This window comes from Sitophilus oryzae, unplaced genomic scaffold (assembly GCF_002938485.1).
Source record: "Sitophilus oryzae breed Bouriz unplaced genomic scaffold, Soryzae_2.0 scaffold_1018_pilon_pilon, whole genome shotgun sequence".
In the NCBI taxonomy this organism is placed as follows: domain Eukaryota; kingdom Metazoa; phylum Arthropoda; class Insecta; order Coleoptera; family Curculionidae; genus Sitophilus; species Sitophilus oryzae.
In genome coordinates, this window is record NW_022145636.1 from 1,731,411 (window position 1) to 1,756,137 (window position 24,727).

The 24,727-nt window shown below is 37.5% G+C and overlaps 1 protein-coding gene across 3 annotated transcripts in view; it reads left to right on the forward strand.

Annotated features, from left to right (window-relative positions):
* Positions 1 to 22,506, forward strand: part of LOC115875017 (zinc finger SWIM domain-containing protein 8) — a 35,861-nt gene extending 13,355 nt beyond the window's left edge. Inside the window, exons 7-25 of one of the 3 annotated variants that reach the window (XM_030890349.1) lie at positions 7 to 317; positions 1,844 to 2,050; positions 2,112 to 2,589; positions 2,942 to 3,722; positions 5,816 to 5,962; positions 12,279 to 12,500; positions 12,559 to 12,648; positions 13,969 to 14,173; positions 14,256 to 14,443; positions 14,591 to 14,812; positions 15,254 to 15,865; positions 15,926 to 15,999; positions 16,589 to 16,673; positions 17,297 to 17,529; positions 17,997 to 18,306; positions 18,367 to 18,594; positions 20,301 to 20,485; positions 20,551 to 20,690; positions 21,919 to 22,506. In XM_030890349.1, the coding sequence (XP_030746209.1) occupies positions 7 to 317; positions 1,844 to 2,050; positions 2,112 to 2,589; positions 2,942 to 3,722; positions 5,816 to 5,962; positions 12,279 to 12,500; positions 12,559 to 12,648; positions 13,969 to 14,173; positions 14,256 to 14,443; positions 14,591 to 14,812; positions 15,254 to 15,865; positions 15,926 to 15,999; positions 16,589 to 16,673; positions 17,297 to 17,529; positions 17,997 to 18,306; positions 18,367 to 18,594; positions 20,301 to 20,485; positions 20,551 to 20,690; positions 21,919 to 21,985 (4,785 nt within the window). In that variant the 3' untranslated portion in view covers positions 21,986 to 22,506. Of the gene's footprint in view, positions 1 to 6; positions 318 to 1,843; positions 2,051 to 2,111; positions 2,590 to 2,941; positions 3,723 to 5,815; positions 6,185 to 6,242; positions 6,333 to 6,401; positions 6,607 to 6,682; positions 6,871 to 7,018; positions 7,241 to 7,683; positions 8,296 to 8,355; positions 8,430 to 9,004; positions 9,090 to 9,732; positions 9,965 to 10,560; positions 10,695 to 12,278; positions 12,501 to 12,558; positions 12,649 to 13,968; positions 14,174 to 14,255; positions 14,444 to 14,590; positions 14,813 to 15,253; positions 15,866 to 15,925; positions 16,000 to 16,588; positions 16,674 to 17,296; positions 17,530 to 17,996; positions 18,595 to 20,300; positions 20,486 to 20,550; positions 20,691 to 21,918 lie in introns of those variants that run through there. The other 2 variants (XM_030890340.1, XR_004048957.1) reach the window with 2 other exon arrangements.
* The last annotated feature ends 2,221 nt before the right edge of the window (positions 22,507 to 24,727 follow it).

Here is a 24,727-nt window from a genome sequence, read left to right on the forward strand (position 1 = left end):
TTTTAGCCACATTTGGTGACACTGCGAGCCCCAGTTTCCGAATCCCTATCGCGACTACACCGGGAGCAGTTACAGAAATTCGCTCAGTACTTGATCAGCGAACTGCCTCAGCAAATTTTGCCAACCGCTCAGAGATTACTAGACGAATTATTGGGATCTCAGCCTTCGGCTATTAATTCTGTATGTGGGGCTCCCGACCCCACTGCCGGGGCTTCGGCAGCCGATCAGACATCTTGGTATTTGGACGAGAAGACCCTTCATGACAATATCAAGAAAATTCTGATCAAGTTCTGCGTGCCGGCGCCTATGGTGTTCAGGTAAGGAAAAAATGAGTTTAAATTGGGATAAATTTTGTAGAAATAGTTCAATTGGACCGTATTTGCGATGGTGGAGTCAATTAAGTAAACTGTAGATATTTTAATCTATTTAACTTTAATCTTCTGTAAAGTTGTTAAAATTTTGATAGTAACATTTTTAGAATTTAAGTAAACAACATGAAAAATAATTTAAAACCGTGAAATAATCTAAATAAACGTTTTTATAGAGAGTAGTTCAAATGTAATGCGCCATAAAACATGTAATTTTGCAGGATTTTTTTTGCTAAGGGAATCAAAACTATACTTGCCGTATGCAGAATTGTTTTTTCTATCAGAATATGTCTTAGTTTGAGCTGAACTGTTGATACTTTTGAGGTAGAGCCCTGGAGAGAACAGTAGTAGTCCCGCTTATTTTGTCTTGAAGCTGAAAAGACAGGATAGTGTTTGTACTCTGTGTTTGTGGATATGGTGAAAAAAACGACGTCACACTAGCCTTTAAGTTAATAACTTATTTTAAGCTTGGATAAAATTATTGTAAAACACCGTTGTTTGTAGATATTGTGTTTATGGCAAGGTATTTTTTGACAGAACATTTTGTGTGTAAATAAACAAGACGAAAAATAATTTAAAATCATTAGTTAATACAAATAAACATTTTTATGAAGAGTAGTTCAAATGTACCGCACCATAAAATATTTAATTTTGCAGCGACGTGAACTATTTGAGTACAGTGGCGCCGATTGGTCATCTTTTTTATGGCTTTTCAGGAGTAGAGAACCTACTTTTTATATTTTTATTCGATTTATTTAAGTAGCGAACAGGATAGGAGATTTATATTCGTAAATTAGTTTAAATAAGCTGTTTTATAGGAGGTAGTTCAAATGTATCGCACTATAAAACGTTTAATTTTACCGCAATGGTGCTGTCATCGGTAACCTAGTGGTACTCTTTTTTATGCTTCCTCATGCGCAGAGAACCTAGTGTCTGCTTCGATTTTTATTCAATGCATTTAAGTAATTAACGCGAAAAATAATTTAAATTTGTAAAATAGTTCAAATTAACAGTTTTATAGGCAGTAGTTCAAATGTACCCCATCATAAATATTTTCATTTTGCAGCGACGTGAACTATTTGAGTACAGTGGCGCCGATTGGTCTTCTTTGTTATGGCTTGTCAGGAGTAGAGAACCTATTTTTTATATTTTTATTCAATTTATTTAAGTAGTGAACAGGATAGGATATTTATATTCGTAAATTAGTTTAAATACGCTTTTTGATAGGCGGTAGTTCAAATGTATCGCACTATGAAACGTTTAATTTTACCGCAATGGCGCTGTCATTGGTAACCTAATGGTACTCTTTGTTATGGTTCTTCATGAGCAGGGGACCTAGTGTTTCCTTCGATTTTTATTAAATGTATTTAAGAAATGAACACGAAAAATAATTTAAATTAGTAAATTAGTTCAAATAAACATTTTTATATAGAGTAGTTCAAATGCACCAAACCATAATACATGTAATTTTGCAGCGATGTGAACTATTTGAGCACAGTGGCGCCGCCAGCGGCGGCCGAATGGTCTTCTTTATTGCGGCCCCTCAGAGGCAGAGAACCCGAAGGCATGTGGAACCTTTTGAGCATAGTTAGAGAAATGTTTAAGCGTAATGACAGAAATGCTGTACCCCTTCTAGAAATCATCACCGAGGAATGTATGGCCTGCGAACAAATCCTTATATGGTAGTAATTTTAGTTATAGGTAATTGAAATATTAAACGTTTATTATTTTTTAATTTTTAAGGTGGTTTAATACAAAAGTAGCTCTACTGAGCGGAAATTCCGGTCATGGAGGCTCGGGAGGAGGAAAACACAACAACATAAATAGCAATACTCACGCCTCACAACACGCAGGTTCCTCATTATGCGATGAAGTTGTAATTCTTTGGAGACTCGCCGCCTTGAATCCAGGGTTGGCACCATCGGAACGAGACATGCTTCACAGCCAGTTCACTACGTGGCACATGAAAATCCTGGAGAAAGTTTCAAAGTGCCGGAATACGAATTCTTCGTCCACGTCGAATTATTACAAGAACGCGAGTTCTTTGAAGGCCGATCTGGATATTTTTACCGGATTTAAGCCGGCTATAGAAGCTTGTTATTTGGATTGGGACGATTATCCCATGCCTGGGATTACGTATACGTCGGATATCAATCCGATGTATCATTGTCCGTTTACTTGTTTCAGGCACGGGCCTGATAGTGCCAGAGGCGAAAGTCAGGTAATTATAACCAGGGTTGTGAGGTTTTAAATATTTTGATTAAAAATACCATTAATTGTTGTAAATGAGGGAGATAAAACACCATTTGTTTATAGTTATACTCGCTTTAATACTTTCATATAAGTTAAAAGATGAGTGCATAAATGTGACAACGCTGTTAAGTTATACAAATCTAAAGCAAACAGCAGAAATTTGGCATTATCGATTTTTGATGTAAACGATCTTTAATCAGTGTAAAATATAATAGTTTTTTTTATCTCCTTTATTTAGATGTCTTTGTATCTTCTTATAACTTTGGACTTAATATCATGTTTCTAAAACAACAAAAAACGTCTTTTTTTCAATCCTGCAGGTGACCCAAGTGAACTCATCCAAAGCGGTACTCAACGGCGACCAAATCACCCACACGGGCCATTCCCATCACCATTTACACCACCGGCATCACCACCACCTGTTCCGCAACCACCGCTTCGAGTATGTCAACGTTATGTCCCTCAACCCCGTGGAATACTCCCCCCATCACCCTCACATAACTCAACTCAACGAACGCGACGGTAACAGATCCAGCGTGAGCAGCGAGGGATTTTGTGAGGTCGATGACGACATCAACATACTCCAAGTCCCCAGTTACAATGACTCAGACTCGCAGGAAGGTGGTGGGAGTGACTCTTCTTCGTCTAGTAGCAGTAGGGATACTAATACTCCACCTACACGTCAGATTACCAACCCTCAGGCTTCGAACATCGATCAGAAACAACCTGGCTCGAAAACGCCAGTTAATGAACCCAATTCCGACCCGAATTGGTCAGGAAATGAACCTCCACCTTCAACAGATACCGAGGAAGAGTCGAGAAGACAGTCGAAAGATGAGTCTTCGAGTTCTCTAGACTCTCCGAACTCCGGGGATGAATATAGTGTGTATTTCTATAATTCCAAGGAGGCGAATGGTGGGGAGCCAGTAGCGGGGAGTTCTGGACAGTGTCCGGCGAGTGGTGGGATGCCTGTGGACCAGGTGGATGGGAAGACTGACGTTTTTTCGGAGATTCGGAGATGTAACGACCCGTGGGATGTGTTGTTTGCTAGGGCGGAAGGACTGCACGCGCATGGGCACAGTAAAGAAGCTTGTATTTTGGGTATGTTTTATTTTTTCTTTATTTTAAAACAATAACTAAAGAATACAAGGATCAATATCAGTATAGTCTGTCCAACGATAAAATCCTTGACAGTGATAGATGTGTCTGCCATTTTAATTTCAGAACAGTTTATTTTATTTTAATAAGAAATAAGTTGGTACAATTGGAACGCATAGCAGAAAATTAATATATTTAAAACTTTGAATAAGAAGACTAAGGAAGGAGCATATGAAAAATCTTAGGTCCACCGCGATGGGCCTCAAATATGGCCGACTTAAATTCCGGTTTATCAGTGCCGTTCAAATTTTATTTAAAAAATGTAAAACTATGATGTAGGGTAGACGTGGGGTAGACTCAATAATTTGTTGTTTTATTTTACGTTGTGAATAAATGTTGGTAGTTATTAAAATTGTTATAAAAATATATAATTCTAATAAAAATAGATAAGTTATAATAAGTATTTATTAACACAAACATCCGATACGCTACTGGAGCAGGTAAGTCAAATTAACGTATCTAAATTCTTTGACATCTAATCTTTGACAAGTAGTAAATAAAAGCAAAAATGCAAGAAAAAATATATAATTAGTTAATTTAAGTGAATTTCTCATAAATGATCGGTTTACTACACGTATGTATATTATAATATAGTCACTTACTAGCGAAAAGTTACCATTATTTCACTCGATTTTTGCCGAGATCTACCGCACGCTACACAACCAACTATTTTAGAGTCTTTTTTGATAAATCGCGATAGTGTCACTGTTAATTTAAGTTCTGCCACAATTTCCATCTAGATTTACTACCTTTATACAACTGTCAGTAGTAGAATAAATAATAAATAACATAAAATAAGCTCCGTAAAGACTGACAAATCCACAAAATTTCATATCAAATTCAAATGTGTCAAATGAATCGTCGAACAGAACTGTCAAGGATCCCCACCCTAGAGTCCTTTTTCCGCCCACCTGCATTAATACAGCATTAATACATGGATAGCATTATGCTCCTTCCTTAGTCTTCTTATTCAAAGATTTAAAATTTGAGTGACAAGTGATTACTTCAAAATATTGTAAAAAACAACTGTATAAAACTGAAAAAAAAATAATAGATTTATTATTTCAAAAAAAAATTACAGTATGTGTTAATACAAAACAAACAATGAGTGTATTTTAAACAAAACACCACAAAAAAAAATATAAAAAAGAACTATTTCTTACTTTCAAGCTTCAAGAAAATTCCTGCATTTATTATTATATTTATCAATATAACTTATGAACATATAAAAAATATTTAATATTGCACAGGAGTAAATAAAACAAAATATTTTATTAAACTGAATTTTATGCTTTAAAAGTTGATTAATTAATTTTAATCTTATTTTTTTTAAACCAGTACTTTTTAGTATTATCTTTCCGCAGTACTAAATGCATTATTTACCTATCGTGTGATATCGTTATTTTACTGGATATCACACTCCTGGATCACCGGCCAAGCTACTTCAGTTTTTAGTTCCATATTAGACATGGTATACAAACTTTATTGGTGTATAAAACTCTGTCTCGACAATTAATATTAACTATAAACTGTGCTCTGGGTTTACAGTTAATATTCCCTCGATTTTTCCTCCACTTAACTTCAAAAGACACAAAAAACACATAAAAAAACACACGTAAAAACACGAATCAAAATACGTCATCTTTCAAAACTCAGGTTATTTGACATAATTTGACAAGCCTCAAAAATCTTAAGTCGAGTTCATGCGCATCTGCGTCTCTGCATCGTTCCGTCGCTCCAATAATATTGAAGTATGATCTGTCATTTTTGAAATAGACCAATCAAACTGTTTAAAAACAAGAAGAGAAAAAAATATTAGAAACTTCTTTTAGTTAAATCGAAACTACTTGTGAAATTGCGGGGAAGAATGCGGGGAAATTTTTTGGCGTTTCCTGTTGTCTCGTTCAATTTCGTTTCATTTGCGACGTGTCGGTATCTATACCCGAGGCAAAGGATTCCCATTCGCGTCCTTGTATTCTTTAAGTCATTGCTTTTTACTGATTAATTTTAAATTACAACTAACCGTTTTTTTGCAGGAGTAAAACTAGCCGAAGAACTGTTAGCTAACCCGCCAAACCTCATGATAGAAGTACCTCAAATCCCGAAGAAAAAAGGCAAAAAACCTCAGCTCAACCCAGCTACACACCAGCTCAGCGTTCTAGCTTCGGGAACCTTAGCCAAAGGCGCTTTTCTTTGCTCAGTTTTATCGGAAAACCCCGAGCATTTCCATCTGGCTTTCAGAGTGGGAATGTTCGGTTTGGAGATGGCCAGACCTCCTGCTAGCACTAAGCCTTTGGAGGTTAAGTTAGCTAACCAGGAAGCTGATTTAGTCAACTTGTTGAAGAGGCTGCCTCTGGGGCACAAAGAGTTACAGATTTTGAGGGAAAGAGCTGAACAAATCAAAGGTTTTTAAGGGTTTGTATAGGCTTGGTTTGTATTTTATTAATGTTTTGGTACTTGCAGATGGTACTTTGAAGTCTAGAGGGGAAGCGATGTTGCCAATAATGTTGGCTAGTTTTATTTTCGACGCTTTGGTTATTCCTTCGATTGTAGGTAAGTGTTTTATCGTCATTCAGGTATAAATGTGTGGAAAAAGTTTAGTTTATAACTGAACCATTGTAGGTCGCGACAGGTCAAAAATCATCAGTCTTCGCCTGCCCACTGATGAACCTTTAGCCTTTGAAGCGGCTGTGGTGGCCTTAGGTCTAAAAGCCAACGTTTCGGAGGCAGATCATCCCTTACTGTGTGAGGGTACAAGAAGACAGAGAGGAGAACTAGCAATAACTTTACTAACTTTCTACAAAGACTACTGTTACAAGATTTGCCGGTATGTATTTATTTTTTTTTAAGATGTTTAGCTATGATATTCTGTGCTGATAAACACAATTTTTTTCCATCAATAGGATTATGGAGAAACTTTTGGACAGGGAAGTTCACCAGCTTCTAAAAACGCCTCTTCTCAGTTCGTACTACACTAACAATCCACCTATCAGAAGCCAGTACAATCACCTACGCAGAGAAGAGTGCGACAGTACCATAGCTTCAATAAATCCGTTTGTACCACCGTCAGAGATGATTCCAACTGATGCCAGTGAGTATTATAAATATTTGACGAATACACGCCGCAATGTTGCCTCCGCTACCTTTTTTACTTTGACTACTTCTGATACATAACTTAAGATAGTTTTCGAATAACCTGATGATTGATTTATCTATAATTATTATTATTTTTTCTCTAGATTGTTGTAGTAGACCTCACAGTTCGACCAGTGCCGAGGTGGAACAGGGTATGACTAACCTTTCTTTGGCTGGTCCCAGTGGTCAAATATCGCAGGGAGCTATTTCAAGGACCAAAGAGGGCCGGTACAAAAAAAGGGCGTACCCTTCCATTCCCAATCAGCCGTCGGAGGCTGGAGCTCATTTTATGTTTGAATTGGCCAAGACAGTACTGACAAAAGCTGGTAAGTTTTTTCGTTTAAAAAATTAGGAAAATTTAACTAAATGTAACGGTTTTTACTGCTTATATAACCTTAAAAAGGTTCTATTGACTTCATCGTTATCATTTTTATAAATTAATTTTATATACCGGGTGTTTTTCAAATGTGGATCACGCCTTAACTTTTTATTTCAGATAAAAAAACGAGATTTATAAAAAAATATAAATGACGATTTACTATTCAATTATTTTCGTTCACTTTCTGTTTAAAAGGTTGCTGTCAATCTCAACTTGATCGGCACAGCACACATCGAGATATCATATATTATATATAAAAGACATGTAACGAACTAAAAACGTTACAGTATTAAATATTAACATGCGAATATAACGAAACTTCTGTTCTTTACTGTGTCAATCAAAGAAAGCATTTCTCGCTAAAACACTATTTTATCTCTATTCTTCCAGGTGGTACAAGCAGTACCTCTCTCTTCACCCAACCCTCGACGAGCCAGAGCCACCACGGTCCCCATCGAGCCCTGCACATGTGCGCTTTCCAACTAGGTCTCTACGCCCTAGGCCTACACAATTGCGTCTCCCCCAACTGGCTGAGCCGCACCTACAGTTCGCACGTCTCCTGGATCACAGGCCAGGCGATGGAGATCGGTGCCGCTGCCATATCTTTTCTCATAGATACCTGGGAGGGTCACCTAACACCTCCAGAGGCCGCTAGCATAGCTGACAGGGCGTCAAGAGGGTGTGACATTAATATGGTCAGTGCTGCGGCTAATCTGGCGTTGTCTGTGCTTCCTCATTCTCATGCACTGAATCCAAATGAGATACAGAGGGCGATATTGCAGTGTAAGGAGCAGAGCGACGATATGCTTGAGCACGCATGTTTGACGGTGGAGAGCGCTGCTAAAGGGGGTGGAGTATATCCGGAGGTGTTGTTCCAGGTTGCGAAGTACTGGTACGAGTTGTATATTAGGCATACGCCGGGTGGGGAACAGTTGATTGATAACGATATACCGCCGCACGAGGCGCTGATGGATCCGCACGCGCAGCTGGTTGCCTTGATTGGTTAGTTATACTGTTTTTTTATGGGTGATAATGTAAAGGGTTTCTATTTTAATATTTCAGAACAACCAGTTACACAGGAAGGATCTCCTGCGGCTGCGCCTGTGGTTGTTACAACGGCTCCGCCACCATATCCAGTAAGTTTCATAGTATTTTCACTTTTTCTAAGCCTTTTCACAAACAGAAGGTTTTACTTGATACGTTTTGACTGGATAGGTAAGATTGACATGTAAAACGTTATGTATAGACAGGGCTTTATACAGGGTGGTCCGAACTGTATTCCGGAAACTTCGGCAGCATATTTTACTGATAAAAATAAGTAAAAAAGTTTATATAAATATATGTCCTAAAATGCTTAGTTTCGGAGATACAGGGTGTAGAAGTTTTATTTTTTATTCGAATAATTTTGAAGTAACGTCAATATTTGGATGAAAATTGGTGTCTGGGAGTTTTGACATGAGAATTTGATTTTGATGTCAAACTGACTGCTATTTGTAGGGGGCGCCACCTACATGTGTTTTAACTGTTTTGAAGAGTAATAAGACGTAAGGTAAAACGTTTTGTGTAGAGGTAGCTTTATATGACAAGACAATTTCTTCAAGAAACAAGATACACGATAACATAATTAATTAACTTAAACAACATAATTAAATCCTAATGATTTGGTTATTTTTTTATTGTTGCTTAATTTTTTTTTTATTTATTATTTCAGCACGCCACACCTCCCGTTGGCATGTACGTGAGCCACTACAATTTTGTACCAGCCCATCCCACAGGCGCCCCTATAGGCTACGCAGGTAAATCACCGAATTTCTCCATATTCCAATATATCTACAGTATGTCCCCAGATTGTCTTTACAAGAGGAAACACTTTTTTATTATTGACATTTTGAGAAAAATGCATTCTTCATAAAAATTTTTGCTTGTTCTAAAATGGTTAATCTGGCTTATACTTTTCCAAATTCCCATACCCTTTTAGAGAAAATTAGAAAAAACATGAAAATATAGTTGAATTTTTTCTTTTGAAGTCCTAAAAATAAAAGGGCGTTTCCATTGGTTTTCATTCTTTTATAGATTATTGTTGATAGAATTTTAATTAACGTCATATTTTTTGCTGTTTTAAAATATTAAAAAAGCACAAAATTTAGTAGTTATCAGAAAATGTGATCAAACAACAGCAAAAAATATGACGTTAATCAAAATTAACAATAACCATCCATCAAAGAACGAAATCGAAATTATATAACATAGAAACGTATAAATCATAGAAACGTCTTTTTATTTTTAGGACTTCAAAACTCAAACATATTTTCGTGTTTTTTCTAAAATTTTCTCTAAAACTGTATGGATATTTGGAAAAGTATAAACGGGATTAACCATTTTAGAACAAGCAAATTTTTTTATGAATTTTTCTCAATATAAAAATATATTTATTTCCAGGTCCACTTCAACCAATCCCTACAGCGACGCAACACGTACACGTGCAGTACCAGTTCCCCTATCCTCCCCTCCACCTCCCGGCGCTCAAGCCCTGCCCCCTTTTCCCCCTCCAAACGTCGGACAAGCAACCTACGCGGGGTTGCCACCTCCTCCCACGCCGCCTCAGGTAGTGCCGGTGTTGTTTTCCGTGGATTCTAGGCAGACTCATGACTTGGAGGACTCTCGATTCCAGGTGAGTATCAAATAGGACTGTAGCGATATATATATATATATATATATATATATATATATATATATATATATATATATATATATAAAGAGATGGGTAGTCTACGCGACTGACTAGTTGAGAGAAAAATATTCAAACAGGTGTCTTGGGGATGCAGTCTAATAAGAAGGCCGTTAGTTCAAGGAAAAAACCCCTTTATTGTTTAGTCCAGGAGAATTCAGTTATATATGCCCATATATATTCAGTTATATATATATATATATTCAGTATATATATATATATATATATATATATATATATATATATATATATATATATATATATATATATATATTAGGGAAGCCAATAATTGACCCCATTAAAATTTACATGGGATTTCCTTTCGTCCGACGATGCAACACCCGGTATATGATCTAGGGATTTAATCACTGATATCAGAGAAGCATGTAACGTAACTGTTACAACAGTCGTATAAAACGATAACGTCGGTAGGTTTCTCGCATAACGTAAAATCGTCGAAGACTTACCTTAAAAAATCACGGTATCAGATAACAGCGCGATTTAACAATCACGGCATATTTATAATTATATTTTTTCAGGTACCCTTTTCGACCACGCCCACGACGTCCCAGTACGTCTCTCCCCCCACGTCACAGTATGCAGCGCCTCCCCCACAATACGTGGCTCCGACGATAACCGCAACTCACCAGCAACCACCGCCCGTCGTCTACTCCAGCCCTCCCCCGGCAGGAGCTTCAGGTCCTGCCACTTCGGCGCACCAGCCTCAGTTACAGTACTTCGGCAGCGCGCCCGTGGCCTTGGCTCAAGCGCCGCCTCCCAGTTCGCGACCGGTGGCGCAGCAGCAGCAGCACATCTACGCGCAGCAGCCGGTGCCCGCGCCGCCGCAAGGTAGTACTTTGGTCCATGCTAACGCAGCCGTTTTACCGCTGACGCCGTTCCTGCGTGTAGGTATAGCGGCGCCGGCGGCGACGCAGCAGGCCATGGTGCGCCAGCACAGGCCGCACCAGCTCAACCAGGTGCAGCTGAGGTACCTGCTGACCGCGTACCGGGTGGGTATGCTGGCGCTGGACACGTTGGCGAGGAGGGTGCACGACGACAGGCCGCAAGCGAAGTACGCCCGGAATCCGCCCTACGGGGAGGACGTCAAGTGGTTGTTGAGGATATCCAAGCATCTAGGTGAGTACTGGATTATACAGGGTGCTACAAATTCGAGGTACGAGCATTGGTATCTCGGTAACCGTAACAGATACGAATATGGTTAAATTGGGGCAAAGTTGAGCTTTAGGATGTCCACCAAGATGCCGTCAAAAAAGTTCTAAAAATTTCAAAGATTGCTGAGTTTTTTTTGGAAAAAACTGATTTTTTGAAGATCAATTTTATTTCTTCCTGTCGTTACTTTTTAGAAAATCAAAAAACTAATTGCACATTCTTATAGCCACTTTATTAGAGCTATCTGATGGTATTTTTAGATTTTCAGATTAGCTCATAATTTGTGAGATACTGAGGCCAACTTAAATTTTTTAAATACGGACCTGCATCGTTTCTTTTTTTTTCAGGTTTTGAAAGAACTTGGTTTCCTGAGCACACTTGATTCTTTTTTTTTTGGTTTTGGGTACCTTAACAATAACAAAACTATTCAATTGTTATTTAAAATAATTTCAAATCCCAGCTCTGGTTTTTACATTTATTTAATCTGATTATACTCATCACAACAATATTGATCAGCGCTAATTAACATTGAATAAGGAAAATCAATAAAAATTGTTTTGGACATTTGAAATCAATACATTTCAACATTAAGAGTACAAAAACAATTAACGAGTAATATAAAACAATTAAAGAGTACAAAATGAATTCCGAAATATAAGAAGAAGATCTGTTCAAAGAGGCTATAAATAAGATTGAACGAAAAAAAAATGTATGCATTATGGAGGGTGGTAACCCTTTCGAACATGCAGAGCATTAGAAACTAGTTTGTAGAAGTTGATTTATTTATAATAACTACGATAAATATTATGCATATTATTAGATCGTACAGTGAGATTTCAAATTCACAATAAAAAATAAAAAAAAGTTAAAAAAATAGATATCTTTAAATTACTGACCTGGATATTAATTATTTGAATCTTTCAATTGGCGTGATTTTGCTTAGTCAATGTTAATTAGCGCTGATCAATATGTTTGTGCTGAATATAATCAGATTAAATAAATTAAAAACCCAGAGTCGGACTTCAAATTATTTTAAATAACAGTTAAATAGTTTTGTTACTGTTAAGGTACCCAAAACAAAACAAAGGCGCTTTTCTTTGCTCAGTTTTATCGGAAAACCCCGAGCATTTCCATCTGGCTTTCAGAGTGGGAATGTTCGGTTTGGAGATGGCCAGACCTCCTGCTAGCACTAAGCCTTTGGAGGTTAAGTTAGCTAACCAGGAAGCTGATTTAGTCAACTTGTTGAAGAGGCTGCCTCTGGGACACAAAGAGCTACAGATTTTGAGGGAAAGAGCTGAACAAATCAAAGGTTTTTAAGGGTTTGTATAGGCTTGGTTTGTATTTTATTAATGTTTTGGTACTTGCAGATGGTACTTTGAAGTCTAGAGGTGAAGCGATGTTGCCAATAATGTTGGCTAGTTTTATTTTCGACGCTTTGGTTATTCCTTCGATTGTAGGTAAGTGTTTCATCATTATCCAGGTATAAATGTGTGGAAAAAGTTTAGGGTAATTATTAGGAAAACTGGAAATCGTCCGATTTTCACCAAGATTGGTATACACCCTATTTTGAGGTCGTAGATTACGAATCTGAATTTTTTTTCTTGGTGGTCTCTTACCGTTTTTCAGAAAAACGGAAAATAATTTCAACATTGAATTTTTCTTTATTTCGGCCCTTATAAAGAAATAATTTCACTATATTTTCATTATATTATAGTTTATCTAAAAGCCACACTCCACACTTGATTGAGGATAGAAAAATGTCCAAAATTTTACTGAAAAACACTTTTCTAAACAAAATAACAAAGAAAATTGAGACCAGATGGACGTTTGACATTTCATATATACTTCTTTCTCTCTCCTATGTAATGAGAGATTGATAATTGGAAAATTTACAACGTTGCCATATCTTCTATTTTTTCGGGTGATTAGGGATTTTAAATAAATTACCTATTATGAGATCTGACAATAATATACCTACCTATATCCACAAAGTTACGCGGAAGAGTTTTGATTGCATTGGTTTCAACTTCTATCTGGAGGGGATTAATCTTTTTTTGTTATATTATATTAAAAAAAGATTAACCCCCTCCGCAAAGAAGTTATATAAAGACTATTTATAACCACGAAGTTGCACGAAAGAGTTTTGATTGCATTGGTTTCAACTTCTTTGCGGAGGGGGTTAATCTTTTTTTGATATATTATAACAACAAAAGATTAACACCCTCCGCATAGAAGTTGTAACCAATGCAATCAAAAATCTTTCGTGGTTATAAATAGTCAGATCTCGTTGGTAAAATAGCAGTTATGGGAAGGAGCCGTTTTTCTGGCGACCGCCTTTCGTGATTCCAGAATGAGCGAAAAAACACGCTAAAGCAGGTTAGGTTTAGCATTGGCAACGTTGCTTTAAATGCCAGAAACACATAACCCAGCATTTTCAGATTGTTTACAAATTTATTTTAACAAATTTTCCTCTATTATGCATAGAATTGGTTAAAAAAGTAACACAAAATAGCAAAAACATCATTGTTTATTGAATACCTAAGAAAATATGTGCTAGAAAACCTTAAAAATATGAGAAATTAAGAAAAATTCGATGTTGAATTAATTTTTCGTTTTTCTGAAAAACGGTAAGAGACCGCCAGAAAAAAAGATTCGTAATCAGTAAATTCAGATTCGTAATCTACGACCTCAAAATAGGATGTATACCAATTTTGGTGAACATCGGACGATTTTCCAATAATTACCAAGTTTAGTTTATAATAATTGAACCATTGTAGGTCGGGATAGGTCAAAAATCATCAGTCTCCGCCTACCCACTGATGAACCTTTAGCCTTTGAAGCGGCTGTGGTGGCCTTAGGTCTAAAAGCCAACGTATCCGAGGCAGATCATCCTTTACTTTGTGAGGGTACAAGAAGACAGAGAGGAGAACTAGCAATAACTCTACTAACTTTCTACAAAGACTACTGTTACAAGATTTGCCGGTATGTATTTATTTATTTTTTTAAGATGTTTTTAGCTATGATATATTCCGTGCTAATACACACAATTTTTTCCCATCAATAGGATTATGGAGAAACTTTTGGACAGGGAAATTCACCAGCTTCTAAAAACGCCTCTTCTCAGCTCGTACTACACTAACAATCCACCAATCAGAAGCCAGTACAATCACCTACGCAGAGAAGAGTGCGACAGTACCATAGCTTCGATAAATCCGTTTGTACCACCGTCAGAGATGATTCCAACTGATGCCAGTGAGTATTATAAATATTTGACGAATACACGCCGCAATGTTGCCTCCGCTACCTTTTTTACTTTGACTACTTCTGATACATAACTTAAGATAGTTTTCGAATAACCTGATGATTGATTTATCTATAATTATTATTATTTTTCTCTAGATTGTTGTAGTAGACCTCATAGTTCGACCAGTGCCGAGGTGGAACAGGGTATGACTAACCTTTCTTTGGCTGGTCCCAGTGGTCAAATATCGCAGGGAGCTATTTCAAGGACCAAAGAGGGCCGGTACAAAAAAAGGGCGTACCCTTCCATTCCCAATCAGCCCTCGGAAGCTGGAGCTCATTTTATGTTTGAATTGGCCAAGACAGTACTGACAAAAGCTGGTAAGTTTTTTTGTTTAAAAAATTACGAAAATTTAACTAAATGTAACGGTTTTTACTGCTTACATAACCTTAAAAAGGTTCTGTTGACTTCATCGTTATCATTTTTATAAATTAATTTTATATACCGGGTGTTTTTCAAATGTGGATCACGCCTTAACTTTTATTTCAGATAAAAAACGAGATTTATAAAAAAATATAAATGACGATTTACTATTCAATTATTTTCGTTCACTTTCTGTTTAAAAGGTTGCTGTCAATCTCAACTTGATCGGCACAGCACACATCGAGACATCATATATTATATATAAAAGACATGTAACGAACTAAAAACGTTACAGTATTAAATATTAACATGCGAATATAACGAAACTTCTGTTCTTTACTGTGTCAATCAAAGAAAGCATTTCTCGCTGAAACACTATCTTTTCTCTATTCTTCCAGGTGGTACAAGCAGTACCTCTCTCTTCACCCAACCCTCGACGAGCCAGAGCCACCACGGTCCCCATCGAGCCCTGCACATGTGCGCTTTCCAACTAGGTCTCTACGCCCTAGGCCTACACAATTGCGTCTCCCCCAACTGGCTGAGCCGCACCTACAGTTCGCACGTCTCCTGGATCACCGGCCAGGCGATGGAGATCGGTGCCGCTGCCATATCTTTTCTCATAGATACCTGGGAGGGTCACCTAACACCTCCAGAGGCCGCCAGCATAGCTGACAGGGCGTCAAGAGGGTGTGACATTAATATGGTCAGTGCTGCGGCTAATCTAGCGTTGTCTGTGCTTCCTCATTCTCATGCACTGAATCCAAATGAGATACAGAGGGCGATATTGCAGTGTAAGGAGCAGAGCGACGATATGTTGGAGCATGCTTGTTTGACGGTGGAGAGCGCTGCTAAAGGGGGTGGAGTATATCCGGAGGTGTTGTTCCAGGTTGCGAAGTACTGGTACGAGTTGTATATTAGGCATACGCCGGGTGGGGAACAGTTGATTGATAACGATATACCGCCGCACGAGGCGCTGATGGATCCGCACGCGCAGCTGGTTGCCTTGATTGGTTAGTTATACTGTTTTTTTATGGGTGATAATGTAAAGGGTTTCTTTTTTAATATTTCAGAACAACCAGTTACACAGGAAGGATCTCCTGCGGCTGCGCCTGTGGTTGTTACAACGGCTCCGCCACCATATCCAGTAAGTTTCATAGTATTTTCAGTTTTTCTAAGCCTTTTCACAAACAGAAGGTTTTACTTGATACGTTTTGACTGAATAGGTAAGATTGACATATAAAACGTTATGTATAGACAGGGCTTTATACAGGGTGGTCCGAACTGTATTCCGGAAACTTCGGCAGCATATTTTACTGATAAAAATAAGTAAAAAAGTTTATATAAATATATGTCCTAAAATGCTTAGTTTCGGAGATAGAGGGTGTAGAAGTTTTATTTTTATTCTGATTTTTTCCGAATAATTTTTGAAGTAACGTCAATATTTGGATGAAAATTGGTGTCTGGGAGTTTTTTGACATGAGAAATTTGATTTTGATGTCAAACTGACTGCTATTTGTAGGGGGCGCCACCTACATGTGTTTTAACTGTTTTGAAGAGTAATAAGACGTAAGGTAAAAGGTTTTGTGTAGAGGTAGCTTTATATGACAAGACAATTTCTTCAAGAAACAAGATACACGATAACATAATTAATTAACTTAAACAACATAATTAAATCCTAGTGATTTGGTTATTTTTTTACTGTTGCTTAATTTTTTTTTTATTTATTATTTCAGCACGCCACACCTCCCGTTGGCATGTACGTGAGCCACTACAATTTTGTACCAGCCCATCCCACAGGCGCCCCTATAGGCTACGCAGGTAAATCACCGAATTTCTCCATATTCCAATATATCTACAGTATGTCCCCAGATTGTCTTTACAAGAGGAAACACTTTTTTATTATTGACATTTTGAGAAAAATGCATTCTTCATAAAAATTTTTGCTTGTTCTAAAATGGTTAATCTGGCTTATACTTTTCCAAATTCCCATACCCTTTTAGAGAAAATTAGAAAAAACATGAAAATATAGTTGAATTTTTTCTAAGTCCTAAAAATAAAAAGGCGTTTCCATTCGTTTTCATTCTTTTATAGATTATTGTTGATAGAATTTTAATTAACGTCATATTTTTTGCTGTTTTAAAATATTAAAAAAGCACAAAATTTAGTAGTTATCAGAAAATGTGATCAAACAACAGCAAAAAATATGACGTTAATCAAAATTAACAATAACCATCCATCAAAGAACGAAATCGAAATTATAGTACCATAGAAACGTCTTTTTATTTTTAGGACTTCAAAACTCAAACATATTTTCGTGTTTTTTCTAAAATTTTCTCTAAAACGGTATGGATATTTGGAAAAGTATAAACGGGATTAACCATTTTAGAACAAGCAAATTTTTTTATGAATTTTTCTCAATATAAACATTATATTTATTTCAGGTCCACTTCAACCAATCCCTACAGCGACGCAACACGTACACGTGCAGTACCAGTTCCCCTATCCTCCCCCTCCACCTCCCGGCGCTCAAGCCCTGCCCCCTTTTCCCCCTCCAAACGTCGGACAAGCGACCTACGCGGGGTTGCCACCTCCTCCCACGCCGCCTCAGGTAGTGCCGGTGTTGTTTTCCGTGGATTCTAGGCAGACTCATGACTTGGAGGACTCTCGATTCCAGGTGAGTATCAAATAGGACTGTAGCGATGAGTGATATATCAGAAACAGTGATTTAATCCTAGATCATAAATATATATATATATATATATATATATATATATATATATATATATATATATATATATATATATATATATATATATATATGTGGGTTTTAGTGCTCTTCAATAAACCTAAAATAGAATTATTCTCTAAAATAATTAGGGAAGCCAATAATTGACCCCATTAAAATTTACATGGGATTTCCTATTTCGTCCGACGATGCAACACCCGGTATATGATCTAGGGATTTAATCACTGATATCAGAGAAGCATGTAACGTAACTGTTACAACAGTCGTATAAAACGATAACGTCGGTAGGTTTCTCGCATAACGTAAAATCGTCGAAGACTTACCTTAAAAAATCACGGTCTCAGATAACAGCGCGATTTAAAAATCACGGCATATTTATAATTATATTTTTTCAGGTACCCTTTTCGACCACGCCCACGACGTCCCAGTACGTCTCTCCCCCCACGTCACAGTACGCGGCGCCTCCCCCACAATACGTGGCACCGACGATAACCGCAACTCACCAGCAACCACCGCCCGTCGTCTACTCCAGCCCTCCCCCGGCAGGAGCTTCAGGTCCTGCCACTTCGGCGCACCAGCCTCAGTTACAGTACTTCGGCAGCGCGCCCGTGGCCTTGGCTCAAGCGCCGCCTCCCAGCTCGCGACCGGTGGCGCAGCAGCAGCAGCACATCTACGCGCAGCAGCCGGTGCCCGCGCCGCCGCAAGGTAGTACTTTGGTCCATGCTAACGCAGCCGTTTTACCGCTGACGCCGTTCCTGCGTGTAGGTATAGCGGCGCCGGCGGCGACGCAGCAGGCCATGGTGCGCCAGCACAGGCCGCACCAGCTCAACCAGGTGCAGCTGAGGTACCTGCTGACCGCGTACCGGGTGGGTATGCTGGCGCTGGACACATTGGCGAGGAGGGTGCACGACGACAGGCCGCAAGCGAAGTACGCCCGGAATCCGCCCTACGGGGAGGACGTCAAGTGGTTGTTGAGGATATCCAAGCATCTAGGTGAGTACTGGATTATACAGGGTGCTACAAATTCGAGGTACGAGCATTGGTATCTCGGTAACCGTAACAGATACGAATATGGTTAAATTGGGGCAAAGTTGCGCTTTAGGATGTCCACCAAGATGCCATCAAAAAAGTTCTAAAAATTTCAAAGATTGCTGAGTTTTTTGGAAAAAACTGATTTTTTGAAGATCAATTTTATTTCTTCCTGTCGTTACATTTTAGAAAATCAAAAAACTAATTGCACATTCTCATAGCCACTTTATTAGAGCTATCTGATGGTATTTTTAGATTTTCAAATTAGCTCATAATTTGTGAGATACTGAGGCCAACTTAAATTTTTTAAATACGGACCTGCATCGTTTATTTCAGGTTTTGAAAGAACTTGGTTTCCTGAGTACACTTGATTCTTTTTTTTTTGTTTTGGGTACCTTAACAATAACAAAACTATTCAATTGTTATTTAAAATAATTTCAAATCCCAGCTCTGGTTTTTAAATTTATTTAATCTGATTATATTCATCACAACAATATTGATCAGCGCTAATTAACATTGAATAAGGAAAATCAGGACATTTGAAATCAATACATTTCAACATTAAGAGTACAAAAACAATTAACGAGTAATATAAAACAATTAAAGAGTACAAAATGAATTCCGAAGTATAAGAAGAAGATCTGTTCAAAGAGGCTATAAATAAGATTGAACGAAAAACAAATGTATGCATTATGGAGGGTGGTAACCCTTTCGAACATGCAGGGCATTAGAAACTAGTTTGTAGAAGTTGATTTATTTATAATAACTACGATTAATATTATGCATATTATTAGATTGTACACTGAGATTTCAAATTCACAATAAAAAAAAGTTAAAAAAATAGATATATTTAAATTACTCACCTGGATATTAATTATTTGAATCTTTCAATTGGCGTGATTTTGCTTAGTCAATGTTAATTAGCGCTGATCAATATGTTTGTGCTGAATATAATCAGATTAAATAAATTAAAAACCCAGAGTCGGACTTCAAATTATTTTAAATAACAGTTAAATAGTTTTGTTACTGTTAAGGTACCCAAAACAAAAAAAAGTATCAAGTGTGGTATATCATTGTACCCAGGAGACCGAGTTCTTTCAAAACCTCAAATAAAAAATTCAGGTCCGGATTTAAAAAAATTAAGTTGGCCTCTGTATCTCACAAATTATCAGCTAATTTGAAAATATAAAATTACTATCAGATAGCCCTAATAAAGTGCCTATGAGAATATACAATTAGTTTTTTGATTTTCTAAAAAGTAACGACAGGAAAAAATAAAATTCATTTTCCAAAAAACTCATCAATCCTTGAAATTTTTAAAACTTTTTTGATGGCATCTTAGTGAACATGCCAAGGAGCAACTTTACCCCCAACTTAACCATCTTCATACCTACTACGGTTTCTGAGATACCAATGCTCGAATTTGTAGCACCCTGTATAGATTGATAGATGTTTATTATATTGATAGATGTGTCTGTCATTTTAAATTTAAACTAGTTTATTTTATTTTACAAAGAAATAAGTTGGTACAATTGGAACGCATAGCAGAAAATCAATATATTTAAAATTTCATTGACAAAAAAACTGTATAAAACTGTATTTTGACAGTTTTCAAATGTTTTTTTTTGAAGGTTTTTAGAAGTTAAACAATTGACTTTATTTTATTTAAGGCTCACACTATCTGCACCACTTTTGTGTCTGCGCTGTCAACTCAATTGTCAGCCCGTTCGTGTTACACGACGTGGCCATAGAAGCAGCTCAATACCTCGCCAGGAACAACCCAGGCCTGGTTATGCAACATCTCCGCACAGCTCTAATGCCGTTGGTTACCAAGTGTCAGCAAATGTATATTCAGGTACTTATATACTCTCTGCTGTTGTTGTCTGTTTTAAACCGTTTTATTTTCATTTTTTTGCGCAGTGTATGCACCAGAAACTCTACCATTTGACCTCAGCAGATTATGAAGATTTCGTAAGCATTGTCTGCGCAGCTAGGGCTGCTTTTCAAATTACTCCCGAAGGAACGACTCAGTTCAAGGAATGGTTATCGTCCATCAGAAGGTATAATCACAGATTAGGTATCCTATAAGTATACAGATAAAAATCTTGTCCTTAATTCGTGGTACGAACATTGTTTTTTATGACGATGTGCAAACGAGTCAAATTTCCTGTGCGCAAAAATAAACTCGCGTAAAATAACAATAAATAGCGTAATAGAGAGATATCGCTAAACCGAATAGCGTGCATGGACGTTAATAAGACCAGGTGTTATTTCCTTTAGGTGAGGTGGTATTAACTCTCTTCATTTATAGTTATCGAATCGGAAAGAATTCTGATCGCGTCGCGTCCGCTATTTAAACTTAACCTAACTTTGAATTTAAAACTTTGAAATTATTTTGTTTACTAGGTATTTTAAAACTAAAGGGCTAAAGTGCTTATTTCCAGTGCTTTATTGTTCAACGTCTGCCAGTGAGTTTAGGGCAACAAGCAACAAATTCTCTTAGAAGGGTTAAGTCGTCATCTGCTGTAAACCTAAGACTCTTTATAGGTTCTTTAGTATTGGAAGAGATGGAATCCATATTTTGGGCCATATTTATTTAATTAAAACTAATCCCAGCTACTTAAATATCAAATTACCTGATAAAACTAAAGCAATAGTTCAAAACAATTCAAACATAACCTTAAATAAAAGATCTCGCCGGCCGGCTCCGGTTGTCAAATACCCGCACATGCCCATTTAAGCAATTTTTAAACGTTATCAGAGGTTATTTAGAAAGAGCGCTTGGTGTAATTGATCCGCAAATTACGTCAGGCGGTAACGTTATTAGCGAGTGTTGCGTTAAAAATTGACTCGCGCATATCGTAACCATGATAAGGTACGCGTAAATACTGGATGACGCTATTCGGTTTTCCAATATCTCTCTAATAACTGTGCCGGTCAGGCGCTGTGCACAATTTTAGAGGTCATAAGCTATGTGCGCAAACTAGTCACCTAACTAGTGCCCGATTCCGAAAATTGGAACCACGAAAAACAATAAAGAAAAAACAAAGATTATAATCTGTATAATCTGTGATCGAAATAACTAATTCACGGCAATATACCAGAACATTTTATTTTTAAACACTGGACGCGTGCTTCGCTAACCATGTTAGGCGTCATCAGCAGATGATTAAAACTAAACTAGTATCTACAGTCGCGCGTAACGATTAATTGTCATTTCCCAGCCGTCTTCGACGCCGTTTTTATCGATCGTACGGTATTTTTAAACCTTTCTATTTTATATTCCAGGTCGAAATCCTGCAAAAAGGACTTATGGACGCAAATCAACACGGCTCTTCAGGCCAATTCCAAATGACAAAGGCCTGACCTGGTCCCCTCCGCCGGCTGCGGCTTCCGTAGACTCTCCCTGACCGACGGCGAGGTCATCGAGTCTACCCTAGCTCCAGCCTTCCGACCCTTGTTCATAGCCGGTCCCTTCGAGCACGACAACACCTCCACCGATCCCACATCGCCTGAAACGACCCAGCAATTGGTCCCAGTGGCACTGAGGATCCCTCCCCCAGGGACATTGGCCCCTCCCAGGTTTTTAGCGGATATTAAACCGCCTGGGGGGTACGCATTGCCTTACTTGCTCGCGCCTCAAGGCCATCCCTTGGCCGCTTTGGCCATATCGCCTCTGGAAGGAGGTCAATCGACGGAAGATGGCGTTTTTGCCAGAGGGGGTAGACCGATTGCAGTGAGACTTCCCGGTCCTTTCGAGCAGCGCGTCTTGCGGTTGGAGGGAGGAGGTCCTTTTGAGGTTAGAGCTAGGTGCCCTGCGCCACCGCAACCAGAGTCAAAGGACTGGGGGTCGGCCGATAGTTGATCTTAATTAGGAATCAAACAAAGCTGGATGGAGGTTCTTTTGAACTACTAGAAGACATATCCCGTCCAGGTTTCAGTTTTTTTCTTCGTTTTTGTACAGGAATCTATTATATCGTAGAGTCGCACGTTTAAAGACATTTTTGACGAGTTATAGGTTAGGTTTATTGTAATTTTATTTTAGGAAATTTCGGCGATTGTTTTTGTCCGCGGGTTTTTGTGTCTTTAAAGAACGTGAATAGGTTCTTATTTTTTTGTATACAGGGTGGTCAATATTGTATTCGGGAACCTTCGGCATCGTATTCTGCATGTAAAAATAAGTAAAAAAGTTCGTAGAAATTTATGTTCTAAAATGCTTCGTTTCGAAGATACAGGGTGTAGAAGTTTCATTTTTATTTCGGTTTTTCCCAATAATTTCTGTACTAAGGTCATATTTAGATGAATTTTAATGACATGTATTGACTATTTCCATTCTAAATATCTTGAGAACGGTTGCTCGTGGCGATTTTTACCAAGAGAACTTTTTTACGTTAAAAACGGCGGAAATGTATATTTTTTCACTCAGTAGTTTTATACAGGTACAGATGAAAAGTTATTAGCCTTCAAAAAAGTTAAAAAATATGTCCAAACATCAATTTTCATCCAAATACTCACGTTGCTTCAGAAATTATTCGGAAAAAAAATTGAAATAAAAATGAAACTTTCACACCCTGTATCTCCGAAAATAAGCGTTTTAGGACATAAATTTATACAAACTTTTTTACTTATTTTCATGTACAGAATATGCTACCGAAGTTTCCAGAATACAATTCGGATCATCCTCTATACAGGGTGCAATGTAATTACAGGTCCCAGTGAAGAGTACTTTAAAGACACAAAAACCCGGTTAAAAATCGTGTTTCGTCCTATAAGACTTTGTATAATTATTCTAGGTTAGGTTTTAGATTTTATTTTCGCGGAACTTTCCCCAAAGTTCCTTTAGTTCAATTTTTTCGTTCAAAAAACAACGCTCAGGTTTCTTACCACCTATGCCTTGGAGTGAGTGAAACGTCACCATCATATCGATGACGTTGAATCTACGTTTTTTAGATTGTTTCACCCATATATTTTTTCACCGTTTAATGGCGCATGTAAAAGACGAACAAAAGATACGGTTGCGACGAAATTGTAAAAAAAATCGACGTCACGGTAGGCGGAGAAAAGTTGGTTTCGCTGCCTACCGTGAAGTCGATTTTTTTTTCGTCGCGAGAGGTATTTCGTAGACGATTTTTTCTAGGTCTCTATATATATATATATATATATATATACTCGAATGGCGTATTGACTTGAGTGAATGACCTATATATAAATATTCGTTTTTTCCGTTATGTTGTATGTTACATTTTTTAATAGTTAGGTGTATTAATGTATCTTCTAACGGTTGTGTTCAATCAGAGGAGGCTTGTCGCGCATGTTTTTGATGTGTAAAAATTTTTTGGCAGGCGGTAGTTCAAATGTTTCGCTAGATTTTACCGTACGATTGAAAAAAAGAATTAAAATTAAGTTAAATCAATGAAATAAAATAATAAACATTATAACGTCTGATTTTTTTGGCGAAATTAAATGCTCAAAATTTTTTTCTATATTTTATTAAAACTTTAAAGCTGCAGGTTGATTCCCAACGTTGCCACTTTGTGCATATCCTACAATTTTGATTATTGTCTTAGCCATGTTGAGACAATTGGGCTGTTTTTGATCATACGGTATATATCTGAGCGATATAAAGACATGCGCGATACTCCTTATTTAAATTATTTTTTAAAAAGACTAAAGCTAGGATTCCACTCCACAAAAACCTTATAAAAAACGACGTCATCATAGGCAAAGACACTTTATATGTAGGAAGGAATCCTACGCTCCCCAAAGCTGATCTCAAAGGTGTATAAAATCGCGAAAAGCAGCAGCGGCGTAGTTAATTTATTTTTTCGATTATTTCCGATAAAAAAACGGTTCAGTGGCGTTCCCCGGCCTTCCAGACCTTAGAAAATATCAGTAAATAAAACTCGTGCCTTTCGTCTCTCTAGATTACAGCAGTTAAGCAAAATTTCCAGAGGCGTAGGACCGGGGAGGGTCACTCTAGTTTGTTTTTAATAATTATAATTCTCTCTTATCTCCCTCTCCACACCCAAGTACTGGGTGATACCGGAATTGTTGTACAAATGAGAGTTATCTTTGTACAACGGTTTTTTTGTCACCT